The sequence below is a fragment of the Halyomorpha halys genome, unplaced genomic scaffold (genome assembly GCF_000696795.3).
Source record: "Halyomorpha halys isolate HHAL.00 unplaced genomic scaffold, Hhal_1.1 Scaffold123.1, whole genome shotgun sequence".
NCBI classification, from domain to species: Eukaryota; Metazoa; Arthropoda; class Insecta; order Hemiptera; family Pentatomidae; genus Halyomorpha; species Halyomorpha halys.
Window position 1 is genome coordinate 131,767 of NW_027107023.1, and position 16,669 is coordinate 148,435.

Consider the following 16,669-nt stretch of genomic DNA (forward strand, 5'->3'; position numbering starts at 1 on the left):
GCTTCCTCCCATCACTTTAACCCTTGGAGGTAATAGTATAATAAAGGGAGTAAGCTGGCAGGAAATCTAAAGCCAAAAAGGCGAGTGCTTTTTGCCTTCCAGAGGTGTGGCAGAGAAGTAGGAGATGAGCTTGAGCCAATCACTGGATGCCTTCTGTTTCAGTATAGATTACAATGCCAGACATTTCTACTTCCCTCAAGGTAAACCTAAGCCCCAAGGGCATGGCCTTTTTGGTTTCACGTTTACTTTAGAAGAGAGTAGAATTATGCCCTCTCCCTGCTTTATTTAACCAGTAAGTTTAAAAATCTGGTTTGGTCCAAACATTACACTTCTCCTGCTTTAAGTCAAAATTAACCCTCGCACGTTTCATAACAGACATTTTTGTGGTATTGACAGTGACAATTATTTCACATGCTAATTTACAAAACGAGGTTTTCAGTTTTCCCATATTAACTAACTCCAATTTCAACAGTTATCAAAAAAGTACTTTTGATTATATTTCTCATTGCAACATTTTTCTTTTGCAAAAGTAAACAACAGTGGGAAGGATAATAGTTTGTAAATTCTAACTTTTAAGTTTTTGGGCAGAATGGGTGAGGCAAGCAATTTTGAAATTGAAATTTAATCTCACTTTTATTTTATAAATTTTGTTTTGTTTTAGAGTTTATTAACATAGTTGTATTAAGTTTTATCGTTTCTTTTTCCACACAAAATAATATCAAATCACCAGCATACCCTAGCACTTTTATTTTACCACCTAAAGTAAACCCTTTTCAGTATGCATTACATTTTTAGTGACGTATTTAGTGCTGGATTAAATAACATAGGTGACAGAGAACCGTCTTGTTTTAAACCCGACCGAACTTAAATCTCTAATTTCCATCTTGATTAATTGATTACTTTCCAAGTCCTCTGTAGAAATCCCCACCCGCAGACCCGAATGGGCTACTATAATAATTACTATAAATCTAAAAACTTTATTTTTTCTAAATATCTGATCCTAAAGTTAGAAAAAAAGAGTACATCCACTATATTTTTAATATATTTGTCCAATTACAATTGCGATTTCTGTGACTATGAAATAGATCTTTTTACCTGAAGCATCTTATCTGGACTTGGTTCGATTCCTGGCACCATGTTACCTGGGTTGAAGCCTGCTTGCTCTATGTCTGTGAAATAGTTGCGGGGGTTTTTATCAAGTGTAAACCTGCCAACTTCGATCAGAGGGAAATCGTCTTCAGGCCAAATCTGAATTACAATATAAAATAGATATTAAAACATTTCCAGGAAAAAATTTATTTACAAGATTAAAGATATTAACCTTAAAATTCCAAAAATAGAACAGAAAACAAAAGAATAAATAACAAAGCAATCAATAAGAAGTTTTATGGTTTCAATTATTTGAAGATAAACAGAAATTTAAAGATTACGATGTTGATGAATACTCCTTATGTTACAGATCCAACATTAAAATTAATAATTACAGTAGTAAATTGAAAAACAAAATAAACTTTAAAAAATCAATCAGGATTGATATATAAAATTCCTCGTTTTAATTTTCTAGCTATATGTATATATAGCCATGTATGGCTATCTGTCACCCAGCAATGGTATCCTCGTAAGAGATGAGGTGAAGGATCCCAATAAAATGCAGCATGCATCTTGAAACCAACATAAATTCGATTTTGAAAATACAATAATTTTAAATAAAGCAAATAGTACGTTTAAAAGAGAAAATATTAATTATACAGTGAATTTTAAAACAAACAAGAAATTCAAACCAATACTATACAGACATTTTAAGAAAAAATAATTTATGAATAATATAGTTAAATTTAATATTACTGTTACACAATTAACTTCCATATAAATTTTAAAAATAAAATAAATGAGAATTTAGACCAAACTACAATCTGAAATCAATCAAATATATGCCTGATCTGATTGTTTGCAAGGTTAAATATATTATATGGTAAGAGAGTGATTATAGTGTTAAGTTAATCAATAATTAAAAGTTTTAAAATATAGTGGAAAAGTGACAAAACAGGTAATTAGACATAACCTGAAGGCAAGCTTGTTAATAAATTAATGTGATTTCCTACAGTTTTATTGTTTCATAGGGTGATTTTTACGGAAATTATTGACCTGGGCAGAATAGCCTCCAAAAAGTTTTAAATTATTCGATATGAGGTGTAAATTTATATTCAAGGTTAATTTACTAGTAATAATGTTGTTTGTTAAAAATGAATGTTTAATAAAAGCTGTTATCAAATACATTTTTGGCTAGGCTAGTTTGATCGAAATGATGAAAATTTAAAGAAATAATAAAGAATGTTTTAGGAGTCTCTTCTGATTCAGAAAACTTGCCTAATATGATAGGAAGAGATCGGGTGGTATCGGTAAAATTCCGATTCGAACACCAATTATTTGATTGTGGATGCTCCTTGGTTTGTAAGAAACAGCCAATTGCATCAGGAATTACAAATAGAGTCAATAGAGGATTACATTAAAAAATGGTTCATGAATTTCCACTCTCAGTTAAAGGAGTAGTGACCTATAACTTGGAAACCTAACCACAACCTGAAGACTGAAGCCCAAGCTGCTGCAAGACATCCTGTTATAAATTCAATATTTATCAGTTCTGTTATTGTCACTCTAAAATTTTCTTTTTTTTCTTTATCTTTTTCTTAAGTTCACTTTTTTTTTCCTTTAGAAATCAATTATTTATTTTGTTAAATCCATAAATGTTCATGTTTTTGTCATTAACGTTTATTTTATCTTTTATTAAGAATTATTATTTTATATTAATTTTTTGTTTTATTTATAACATTGTATATAGTTAGGGGTGTCTTTTGTATGAGGCTATACCCCTCTACAATCAATTGTTAAAAAAAAAAGAAGAGGTATATCCCATTGAGTGATTTTCACAAAAAAGTTGCTGTCCATAGGCACACATGTTTATGTAGGGCATGTGCCCTAAATATGTAATTTCAGTTTTGTATGACTTATCGTCATTGCGTTAGGCACACACACCATTCTGTGCATAGTAATTTGGATTCAAGGGACAAAATTTTGCACGATCATTACACTCCACTTACTATATATCGTGAAAGTAAAAATAAATTTGAACAATATTACCTTGGTTACATCGAAAGGGTTCCACCTGAACTCCTCAGCTTCCTTGAAACTCATGACTTGGATGTAGAAGGTCCAGGAGGGGTACTTTCCCAGGGCGATGTTGTTGTAGAGGTCTCGGATGCCATAGTCAGGATCGACTCCAGCCAACTTCTGGGCCCTCTCCACTGGGAGGCCTCTTTCTCCTTGCGCTGTCTACATCAAGAAATACAAATGGTTGTTGGTAAAACAACGACTAATCCAATAAAAGTTACATGTTAATTTAGAAGTTTTCATGGTATTCAAAAAAAAAAAAAAAATTCACAAACTTAATTTCTAGTTGTTTCGATATAAGTAATAATTTATCAAAAAATATATCTTAGGAACTATGTGATGTATAGATGTCTATTAGTACTCAAATTAAAGCTAATTAAATGCACTATAAAGCAATTTATGATGGTTATCTCCATAGGGTTTATGGTAGTTTCAAAAAGTTTATCCGAACAACTATAAATTAACATTTTGTGAATTTATTTTGGAAAATATCATGAAAACTACTACTCTTACAAAGATAAACATCATAAACTACTTGATAGAACATTCAACTAGCTTTAATTTGAGTGCTAATAGACATCTGTATGTCCAACGGTTTTTGAGATATAGATTTCTTAAAATTAATTCACCAACTATTGATTTTTAGTGAATTTTTTGTAAAACGTTGCAATTAAAAAGCTATATCCCGCGAACTATTGAACTTAAATATGTCTATTATGGCTCATATTTTGGAAAAATTTACTCTACATAAAATGATGTTATCTTAGGTTTTTCAGTGCTGTTGATAGTTTTAACAATATTGAGCTTCTAATGAAAAATTAATTCGTTTTGTAACAGCTGCCATTTTTTATTCCACTTACCTATACTTGGCAGATTCATCAATTTCGACTAGTAACTATACATAGTTTTAAGTAGGGAAGATGGGAGGGTGTGGTCAGCAGAAAATACAAATGAACAAAAAATTATTTTTGAAAAAATAAATAATTTAATTTCTATCCATTTTAGTCTCAAAACCTTTTATTTTCCTTATAAGTCCGACGTTTCGGCCAATCCGGCCATCTTCAGGAACAATCTACTTAATACAATTTTTAAATTTTATAATTTAAAAACTCTAACTCCATGGCTATTCTGCCAACATCAATTTCTAATTAGTCAATATTCACTTAAAACAAAATGAAAATCATTATTCCTAAAATTCACTATTCCTTAAAAACTTTATCACAACAACCTTGTTTCATTTGAAGTGACTAATTAGAAATTGATGTTTTGACCTGGGCAGAATAGCCTGCATGGAGAGTTTTATAATTTCAAAATTATATTAAGTAGATTGTCCCTGAAGATGGCCGGATTGTCCGATACGTCGGACTTACAAGGAAAATAAAAGGTTTTGAGACTAAAATGGATCGAAATTAAATTATTTATTTTAAAAAAAATTTACCAGTTTCAAGAAAGTGTTGAGATTATAAAAAAAATGTCTTAATCGTTTTGACATGAGTTTCAGGTCTTCACTTTATCCAAAATTTTTGCCAAAAGCTCCCTGATGAAGATCTGAAACTCAGGTCGAAACGTCGGCAAAAATAAATAATTTTTTGTTAATTTGTGTTGTTTTTTTTTTCCAGACCGCATCCCCGACCATCTTCTCCACTTCTTAATCTACGTTCAACTATCTACACCTCATTATAGATAGTTTTCATTAAAGTAATTGAAATTGTTTGAGATTTTTATAATTTCAAAATTGTATTAAGTAGATTGTCCCTGAAGATGGCCGGATTGGCCAAAACGTCGGACTTATAAGGAAAATAAAAGGTTTTGAGACTAAAATGGATAGAAATTAAATTACTTATTTTTAAAAAAATTTACCAGTTTCAAGAAAGTGTTAAGATTATAAAAAAAAATGACTTATTCGTTTTGACATGAGTTTCAGGTCTTCATTTTATCCAAACTTTTTGTCGAAAGCTCCCTGATGAAGATCTGAAACTCAGGTCGAAACGTCGGCAAGAATAAATAATTTTTTGTTCATTTGTGTTTTTTTTTTGCAGACCGCATTCCCGACCATCTTTTCCACTTCTTAATCTACGTTCAACTATCTACATCCCATTATAGATAGTTTTCATTAAAGTAATCAAAATTGATTTGAAATGGGACTTTTTCCTCCTCTTGGGCTCTTGTACTATCAACTATCATTCCTGTTATCAGAGATAGCAGGCCTTTCAGGTGACAATTTAATTATTCAAAACTTTTACTGGAGTAACCCCAGTTTACGCTAATGTTATAAAACAAATTAGAGATAAAAAAAGTATAAGTTTTAAGTGTTACTTCAACAGATATGATTTACCTTGTAGTGGAATTTGCAGTAGACAGGTTCATTGTTCTCATTGACCAGCTTGAAGGTGTTGGAGCCATAGCCACTCATGTGCCGGAAGCCATCGGGGATCCCTTTGTCTGAGAAAAGGATCATCACCTGCATGAGGGACTCTGGTCGCAAGCTCAAAAAGTCCCAATACATATCGTAGTCCTAAAGCAAAATATATATATTTTTATTTATTTAATGATATTCACATAAAAATGCATTCAGTAAATGTGATCTAAGATCATAGTGGAGTTAATGATACAGGCATGTAGAGAAACTACCCATTGGTAGTACTCTAATAATATTTCAACACTACAATGTCTCGAGTCATCTTATTTTCAGGCATCTAGAAGGATTGTCAGGAATGGAAGAAGAAGCAAGGTAAGAAACTAGTGGGTTTATGTGGTTATGGACTTTATAATGTAAGGATTGATATCTGATTCAGGCTAGATTGGTTACATATGGAACATTAAGATCTTTATGGATGATTTTATTTGTGAGAAAATAAGGAGCATTAGGGATTTCACTAAGGATTTGATACGAGAGGAATTTTAAGATTTTGTGAAGTCCCAAAGCTCAACTCCGTACGTCCAGATAATGATAATAATAATATTTTATTTATTCTGGGACGAGTCCCTTTGGAATAATAAATAGAAATCAATAGATGAGGGCTGAGGAGCCTCAGAGATACTTAAACAAAAATACAAAGAAATATAAACAGTCATTATAAAAAAAATTATTATAGGTCCTTTCTCACTTTTATCAGTTGAACAAAAAAAAAAAAAAGTGAATAAATAAAAAAGAGAAAATAAAACGTTGTAAAAATAATTAAGAATGATATAATAGTTAACATATATATTTACAATTGTATGGGGTCTGAATGGATAAGAAATTATTGGACAGGCGGGATTTAAAAGTAGGAAGGGTATTGGAGCGACGGATGTTGGAAGGGATAGAGTTCCATAAGGATGAGGCTCGGATAACGAACGATCTATCGAAAGCAGCGGTTCGGTGGGCCCTTGTGTATAAATCTGACGACCGGGAACGGGTATTGCGGGAACGAATAGAGGATTTGAATTGAAGGAGCTCGGAGATGTATGAAGGACGGCAGGATTGGATGACTTGGAAAATGAAGGATGCCATGAAATACTTACGACGGTAGGAAGGATAAAGCCATTTCAACTCTGCAAGATAGGCCTTATTATAGTCATGTAGATCAATCAGTCTTCTCTTATTGATTGGAAGTTAAGATTGTTTGTCTAGTAAGTGCTGTAATAGTCGGAATCGATGTGGAGTTTCCTGTCTTTTAAATTCCAAGTTAGTTGTTTGTCCAGATGTAGTCCAAGTGCAAAATTGATTTCTGTTTATACTTTATAATTTTAATTCTTCTATTTTTGGCAGTTTGTTCTGGCCTGAAGCCGATTTCAGATATTGTAAAATTAATAAATATAGTGTAATCTCGATAGTAGGAACTAATTGCTGCAAAGGGGTCTTGGCATTACACAAATTATTAATATTTACATAACTATTTTTATTTATCTATTTTGGGGGGTAATATTGTAATTTTCAAGTTTTAAAAAATTAATATTTTTTATTTAAGTCGGTTTTTTTTTTTCGTGAGGTGATATAAGTCTTATAACATCCCTGGTCACGGTATTTGGGCGGCTTTCGTTTCCTTTTACATCCCCAGTAATGTACAGTGATGATTTAATTCGTTAAAATTAAAATATTACTCATTTATAAATGAAAAAATACTCTTAGTATGTATTTATTTAAAACGTCATAAAAACGAGTTCAACCACAAAATTTGTATTACAAATATTTCTAATATTAATTAAATTAGTTTTGCAGGATCAAATGATTAATACAATAGATATTGTATATTTCTGATTCCGACAAAATATATCATGAGCATTTTCATAGGAATTAGATTATCTGATATCGAAAAAGTGTAAAAAAATCCACTTTCGATTACATACAAAGTCATTACAATAACTTGCCTATAGATGATTAGGAAATAAAAATATAATTATTAGTAAATATTTACTAATTATTTCCTCTGTCTTACTTAACTTTATATTTTATTTTTTTAGTATTTCTTCTAGTAGTATTTTACTCACACATTTCATAAATTACATATATTTTCTTTCTCATTTTTTTTTCCACAACTTAATCTAAAATTATTATTATTAAATTCAAATATTCATATTTCTTTATTCTTTTTTGGTTATATAGCTTTATATTTGTATTTCCTTACTCCTGTTATTTTACTTAAATATTTAATTACCTACACATTCATTTTATTTCCCACTTTTTTTAATTTAAGTTTTTTTTACATATATTTACTAACTAGATTTTCATATGTATTTTAAAATTTGTTCTTTCATCTTAGTTAATTTTAATATTACTCTTCTCATATAGCCTTTATCTTCCTAAAATACTTATACTATTCATATCTGTCAACGCTATTTATGTATTTATAATATTAGCTATTTTATTATTCTCTTAGATAGGTAGTTATCTTGTTTTTTGTTTTAGCCCGAATAAAGGCTTGAAATTCTGGCTGAAACGTTAGCACTTATAAATAACTTCTTATTTATTTGTGTTCTTCACAATTGGAAACCGCACCCCCAACCATCTTCTCATTTATATATATCCGCAAACAACTATTAACTCATCATTGTGTATTTTATTGTTAGGTAAGTGAAAATTAAAAAATGGACGAAAAATATCATCTTGTCATTCCCGATTAAAATGTGAAAACGAAATTTATTTTTCAAAGCCAATTCGTAAATATTCAAATTAGGGTGAAATGTGACTAAGCAGACTTACATGTTGGAATCGTTCAATCCGTCACTTATTGGATAGAATACCTGAGGATTGGATAAGCAGTGGATTGGACATGGCTCGTTGGACGGATTGGCCAGAAGATTGACGCCAATCAGTTACGTGTCGGACGCTCTATTACCTCAAGCTAACAGCTCTGTGTGTCTTATCCAACTTGTTCTGCTATCATTTTTCTTATATTGAACAACTAGGAAGATTGGAAGCCTGTTGTGTGATATCGATCGGTAAGTTGATTTAGTGGCACATTCTCACACCAATTTATTATTGCGTTTAATCTTAATTTGCTTAAGCGAAAGTAGTTGAGAGAAAGTGATAAAGCTCATAAGAAATCTTATTCATTAACAGCCGTAGGGGATGTGCATTGGACAGAAATGTTACTAAAGACAGACCGACACGAAATCAATTTTATACAATCCCTAGGAACCCGAGGGTAAAAATAGTTATTGGGTCATTTCATATCAAATTTCCATTTTTTATTATTTCAGAAATTCAAAGTGGGATTAGTGGAATTCTTTTGTTAACTACATTAAAGTTTACAGATTATAATGAGCCGTTATTAATCCTCTACGTTTTATAATATTCTCTATCATTACAATTGATTGCACATTGTTTAGTATAACATCAAATATGATCACGGAAACTCAAGATATACGAGTTTTTTTAAAATTTAAACTTGGACACTCAGGAGCCCAAGTTGCTAGAAACATTACCACGGCGTTCTGAGAAAGGCGTTGTAATAAACATATCGCCGATGGTTTAAAAAAAATTTGACTGACGACAGATTTGGATAACCAACCAAGAATAATTGACAACCTATCACCAGCAATGGACGACGATGAACTTAAGTTTTCCGTAGAAAAAAACTATCAAACAGTTAAAAGATTTTTTTATAACCCCCTTTCCTGGTCATTTCTGACATACGAGGGTCGAGGTACCTACAGGTAACCAGCCTGTAGCAGGCAGTGAGCACGGAGTGCCTCTGCAACCCAACAGGGCGCAGCACTACAAGCCTCTCAGAGGATAAGCCAAATGTACATAATCTTATTATTGTAAAAATATTGTATCTTGTACAAATGTTTATATGTCATATGTAATAATGTTATTTAAAATATAAAAATGAGTCGGCAAAAAAAAAGAGCATACTGAATCATCATAATTCATTGCCAATAGTAGTTTGTTTTTTTTGTACGCATACCCAAGATGATAGCCTATCTCCTCTCTCTTAGTCCATCCGCTTCATTTCGGCAACTAGAACTGTTACTCTACCTCAGACTCTCTCTTACCTATACCTCCTCTACCTGCGTCAGTGTCCAGGGCTCATCCCCTGGCACGGCCGTTCCTTTCTTGCATATACGCCTTGTCGAGGGCCTTCTGTAAAGTGGATATCAGGCTGGAGAGCCGCCTAAGACTAGACAACCTCGACAAACCTATTCAACCCATGGTGGCGGGTCAAATTTTCATTTCTTGGGCCACCACAGAAATAAAAAAGTCGATCCCCAAACCGGATTCGAACCCGTATTGCTGCAGTTCTCAGGTTGCAAAGATCTGCGCCTAAACCACCTGAACTACAGCCGGCCCAACAGTTAATGAAATGTGTATTGACAGTTTTTCGAAACCAAAGTAAAAAATGAAGATCTATATGTACCTTACGAACGTAATGGGCGGCAACAGCTGAAGCGTTAAGAGAAATGCGTTTCACTGCTCACTAGACAAAAAACGAGCCTTATCTCGAAAGGATAATCACGAGTGATTAAAAGTGGTTAATTATCGACGAATAATTGGGACACATGCCTAAACCAAATCTGCATCCAACAAATTATTGGTTTCTTTGCGGTGGTCAATGACAGTAATAATTTATTTCCCTTTTTTTCCTCCCTAGAAGTGAATCGTAAAGCAGTTATATTGACATAATGCATAAAAAACAACCTGCATTAGTTTATCGGAAGGTACCTATACTCTTACATGACAGCGCCAGATCTCATGTTTCACGACTGCCAATGAAGAAACTAAACTAGCTGTTTTACGAAGTCCTTCCTCACCCTCGTTATTCGCCAGACTTATTCCATCTATTCGGTGATCTGGACTACTTCCTTAAAGTTAAAGCTTTTTGAAATAGATTTTCAAGTCAATAAAGTATATCTCATTCCATTTCTTTACAAAGCCCTTTGAGTTGCCGGATATTTCTAGATGATTATCGATACATTTACATTCAATTACAGAGAAATGGTTGCAGATAATAATGGCCCGTTATGTTCCGTGCCCCGGTTGTTGGTGCAATCAAACGAGATCCGGCTAAGCAGCGAGGTAGAAGTACTCATCAACCAAGCCAGTAATAAACTCATCTTCAGGTTAATTTATTCCCTTGGGAACTAGTTGTTAACTGCACTCGGGTTAAAACCTGCTTTATAATAGTATGCACCAGGTTATGGGAGCTATTAGGTAGTCAAACTTTTTAAAAAATCAGTACCGCTACAACCCACGAAGGCTCAGTTTGTTAACACTTTGTAAACAAGTACTGTGACTAGACCAACGGCTATACAAGGAGGAGATTTGTACATGATCTATAAATTAATAATACTTAGGTTTGACACAGCTTTGATACCAGCAGTTGAAAATAAATACATTACTTATCTCACAAAATAAAAGTATTAATTTATCAACACTTTTTAATATAACTTAATAAATAAACTTTTTAATATAACTTAATAAATAAACAAGCTATTAAAAAAAAACTCGTGACTAAGAACTGAAGAAATTAATCATTTTATATTTAACACACACAATTTTTGACCCATTTTACTCTCAACCTTTATTCTTTAAAAAACTCTAACGTTTCGGCCCTCAGGCCATTTTCAAGGAGACAACCTTAAATATTCATTGTTTTTAATCTCATTTGCAGGATAATTGCCTATATCACAATATAACTCTTTATATCTTAAGTTTAAAAACCATTTTATACAAACAATCTCCTCTTTTTCACTTATATTTATCACTTATAACAGTCTAAATTATTTTATAAAAGTAAATCTGTTAATAAGTGAAAAGAGGAGATTGTTTGTATAAAAGGGTTTTTAATATTAATATATTAAAAAAGTTATATTGTGACATGGGCAGTTACCCTGCAAATTAGATTAAAAACAATGAATATTTAAGGTTGTCTCCTTGAAAATGGCCTGAGGGCCGAAACGTTGGAGAGTTTTTTAAAGAATAAAGGTTGAGAGTAAAATGGATCAATAATGGTGTATGTTAATAATAAAATAAACCACTTTGAAACAATAATATAATAAATAATTAATCTGAAATTAATCAAGTAGTTCAAACATAAAATAATTTAAAAGGAATTTTGTTTTACAAATCTCTAAAAACCTATTAAAGTATTTTTTTTTCATTAAAACTAATTTATTTATTGATAATTATTACGATCTGCCATTATTGGGGAATAGGTAATTACTAACAATTAATAAAAAATAAAATAAGAATAAAATGAATAAGTAAATGAAAAAATAAATAAAATCTCTCTCTAAATATACATTAACAGAAGGATAAAAATCCAACTATGAAAAGAAAAAATAATATTAATATTAAATAATAATAAAACAAAAATAATCACTAGCTACATTTATATAAAATATTTAGACTATCGATCTGAGGATTCCCGAGTCCACTCTATGAGGGGTAGAGCAGAGCTCTTTGAGATCCCAGCGCATCCCTCTCGCCGCATCACTGGTAATAAGCCAGTAGAGGCTGAGCAAGTGCGCTAAAGCCGAAAACACTCAACTTGAGTGGAGCATCTGGCTATTTCCGAAACTGTAACTGTCCATTTTTACTTTAAAATAAGTCTCTTGGCCACTGCCATTTCAATCTTCGAGGTGGATTGTAAGGATGGGTGTATCTGGATAAGGATTGAACCAAAGGATTAGGATGATTAGAAAGATTTATATGGGAATTTGGTATTTTTTTTTTATTTATTTGTTGATATTTACAACTGTATAAAAAAATACAACCAGTAAATTTGATCATAATGACATATGATATGATACAGGATGTAGAGAAACTACCCAGTAGTAGAACTCTAAAACAGTTTACAATATAAGGTCACGAGGCCATCTTCTTTTCAGGCGCCTTGGAGGATTGCCAGGAATGGAAGAGGAAGCAAGGTTAGAAACGAGTGGGTTTGGGTGGTTAGGGAGTTTATTATGGAAGGAATAATATCGGGTTCGGGCTAGATCGGTTACATAAAGAACATTTAGGTCTTTATGGATGGTTTTATTAGTAACAAAATAAGGAGCATTGAGGATTTTACGAAGGATTTTGGATTGTAAAGATTGGATACGAGAGGAATACGAAGGTTTAGTGGAGCCCCAAAGCTCAACTCCGTATATCCAGATGGGCCTTATTATTGTCATGTAGATCAGTCTTTTGTAATGAGTTGGAAGTTTAGACCGTTTGTCTAGTAAGTGCTGCAGTAGTCGGAATCTGCGTGCAGTTTCCTGTCTTTTCAGTCTTGTGTGAGGATTCCAGGTTAGTCGTTTGTCAAGATGAAGTCCAAGATAACGAATCTGTTCTACAGGGGTAGGAATTTGGTATTAAAGTATTAACATTCATTCTTGAAAAGAATTATTACTAAGTATCAGAAAAAGTAAAAAACAAAAAAAACTTACACCACTACATTTCATTAAGGGTCAGGAGGTTGGTACTTTGTAAGGAAGTACTGTTTCAAGAACATTACCTATTTCGTAAAGGTCTGTACCCCAGGAGGACTCGCTACTAAAGTGATTATCTGTCCATGCAAGACTTGAGTAGTAAGACAGTAATAGAGCACCTTACTCACTGAGCTACCCTCTCTAGTAAAATTTAACACTAATCTTTAAAATAATATTATAATCATAAACATTATAACAATGTAATACAATTTTATGTGTAATTGGTCATCGAGCTGTCAACAACGTAAGATTTCTAAATCCGAAACTCAATACTTGCTTACATTAGACGATTTTTTGAACTAATGTGGGTTTATAACATTTTTTTTTTGCTGTTCGTAGGCAAGTGAATGAAAATAAATATGTATTTAAACTATATAATGATTCTTGTTTGTCGACTTCGGTTTGAAAGTTGGTGGTTCCCCTTATCTCTTGAGCGAAAGTCAACCATTGTGGTTGAATTAATTACATATCTAGAGACACGTGAATGTGACAACTACTAAGGAATGTATTGGCATTGCAAAGATGTAGTTCCTGTTAGACTTTTTTATCAGTTAGTATCATTTATGCTAGATATGTTTTTGTGGAACTTGGAATAAAAAAACTGTAGACATTCATACTTCTGAAATTGAGTAGATTTGTTGTAAATATGTTGTTACAAGGAATAAAAAAATGTAGTTACGTTATTAGTTAATGGTTTAGTAATTGGTTACACTTATTTCTTTGTATCCGTCTAAACCCTCGCTATATATGTTGCGGCCAACATATGATCAGTAATCGAATATGAAATATATGTTACAAAAACAAAACAAATCTAAACTCGGTCGTTTTTGTATATGCAGATATAAAACAACACACATTAGCGTATCATTGTGCACATCGTACTACGCACTTGCAGTTTCAGCATCTTGGCCATCTCTGCCTTCTTGATTATTTTCGCCAAGTAGGCTCGTCGATCTACCTCCACGAGGACATAAGCAACCTAACACAGCGGGGGCCATCAATCACCGCTCATATAGAAACTATTATAATTTTGTAATAGATATATATTTAGTTAAATTCTTTATTTATAGTTTGCATATTTTTCTATATTTCGGTTTCAATGCCTTCCATTTATTATGTTTTCTTATTATTATTTTATTTTATTATTATTATGTTTCCAAGCGTGATTTTCTGGGATATCACACAAGGAAAGTTTCTCATTGATGATATTCAATTGAATAGGCGTTTTTATTATCAATTTAGGATCATAATTGTGCGGAAAATTGTAATGAAGACGTTTGTCTTATAGAACCTCTACCTGCTGTAAAAAATGCTTTAATTGGGCAACAGTTGTCGACTTCTGCTCGCTTCACTCGCTAAGGACCCGCCACAGTGAAGGTTATCACTTAAATTTTGAAATATTTTACTAATTTTTTTTCTCCCGTGGAAGACATTTATCAAATTCCTATACCCCCCAGTGGAGCGGCCCTCCCCATTCTTCTTCAAATTATATTTTCTATAACTCTAAGTGATAAGTTTATAACAGAAAGTATAAAGTAAATTAGTCAGGTGAGCAATAGGTTGATGGACTAAAATATAGTTTGACAAAGGCAAAATAACCTGCAACTTTATAACTGCGACATTTAATATAAGTCATCCTTGAGAATGACCGAAATGGCCGAAACGAAGGAGTGAAATAATAAGAAATTAAACATGTTTAGAGTGAATGGAAATACTAATATTTCAACGTTAGAAGGTCACAAAACCATCTTCTTTTCAGGTGCCTCGGAGGATTATCAGGAATGGAAGAGGAAACAAGGTTAAAACCTAGTGGGTTTGAGTGGTTGGAGAGTTTATAATTGAAGAATTGATATCTGGTCAGGGTTAGATCATTCACATATGAAATTTGAGGTCTTTTATATGTGATAAAGCAATGAGCATTGAGGATTCTACGAAATATTTTTGATTGTAAGGATTGGATAAGAGAGGAATAGGAAGGTTTAGTGGAGCCTCAAAGCTCAACTCCTTATGTCCTGACAGGCCTTATTATAGTCATGTAGATCAGAGACTAAATGGATAACTTTATTATTACTGATAAACAAACCCGTCTAAATTCTAAAGAAAAATTATATATAATATCATTATGATATAATTATATCATTCTAAGTTATTCTCTCTACTAAGATAGATTTTGCTTGAAGGTAAACTATTGATTATTTCTTTGAGCTATGTTTAAGATGATTCAGACAACTTACTCTCAGATGGGTGACAGGGTTCCTCTTCTGCGAGTGGATGAATGAGAAGAAAAGAAGAGGGTCCCTCACGAAGAAGACCGGGGTGTTGTTTCCTACCAGGTCCCATATCCCTTCATCAGTGTAGAACTTGATGGCGAACCCTCTAGGGTCTCTGCGATCATAGTATCATATTTATTTATTGTTTTGTATTCAGTAGAAAAAAGGGTGCTGGGTTCTATATCTAGAGAAGGTGAAAAAAGTAATTATGACGGCAGCTATTATGAATATTACAACAAATAGTACAAGAACTCAAGAGAAGAAAAAAGTAAATAATTTCATTCCAATTTTTCATTACCTTCAAATGAAACCTATGTATAATTACAGTATAGTTAGGGGAATACAAAATGGCGGCTGAATCAAATTGTTAAAAAAAAATTAATTTTTCATTTCGAGCTTCATAACTTTGTAATTATCTACAACACTAAAAAACCTAAGAGAACAACATTTAAATTAGAGTAAATTTGCTAAAATGTGAGCCCTAATATATTGACGTTCGCAAGATCTCTAGATTCAGTTCTTTAAGAAGTTACTTTTTATAAAAAAAAAATTTACAGTTAAATCAGTGGTTAGTGAATTTATTTTAAGAAACCTGTCTCTCAAAATCTGTATTTATCTGAACCATTCCACCAAATCTTTTTATCACATTCAGTAGAATTTATTAAATATAAATAAACTTTGTTCCTTTGTGTAGCATTAAGAATTTTATCACCCATTACCACTCCCTAATATATTATACATTTCAATGGTGATAATATTTTATCACTTACTGTAGGGCTCCTCCAATTTCCGATACCCATCTTTCTTAAATTATCTTACCCGAGTTGCCTTTCACTGGAACTCCATTCCCTCTAACATACACCAACCCTTCTCTTGTTTAAATCCCTTCTATTTAACTACCTTTTACTTCACCAATCTAATCCAGTATTATAATAGTACAGATATTTTGTATCTACCTTTTTGTTTTGTTTTTTTATGTATTTAGTCAGTTAGCTTTTAATTTATTTATTTTTTATTTGTATTAAAAATTATTTATACAAACTTTTAATAAAAGTTATAATTAACTGTGCCCACATTGTTTTTGGCCAATATATGTTATTGTAAAATTTAAATTACCTTTGAAATTGTCTCAGAATAATAAACTATTCTTCATTTCATTTTATCTTCTCTTCTCATCAACAAGTACTATTATATAGAAACTGTAATTTAATGTAATTTAATTTTTTTATTTGATAGATTTATTTATTGATAGATATTACAATCTGCCACACAGTTGTGGGCAATAGGTAATAGTGATGAATGATCTCATACATACTAAAATAAAATAAATA

General features: G+C 32.0%; 1 protein-coding gene across 1 annotated transcript in view; it reads right to left on the reverse strand.

Annotated features, from left to right (window-relative positions):
• LOC106678101 (catalase) overlaps positions 1-16,669 on the reverse strand; it is a gene marked incomplete in the record, with an annotated part of 109,975 nt that overhangs the window by 6,340 nt on the left and 86,966 nt on the right. Inside the window, 4 exon segments of the mRNA XM_067045372.1 lie at positions 1,096-1,248; positions 3,139-3,330; positions 5,504-5,683; positions 15,303-15,453. Coding sequence (XP_066901473.1) covers positions 1,096-1,248; positions 3,139-3,330; positions 5,504-5,683; positions 15,303-15,453 — 676 coding nt within the window.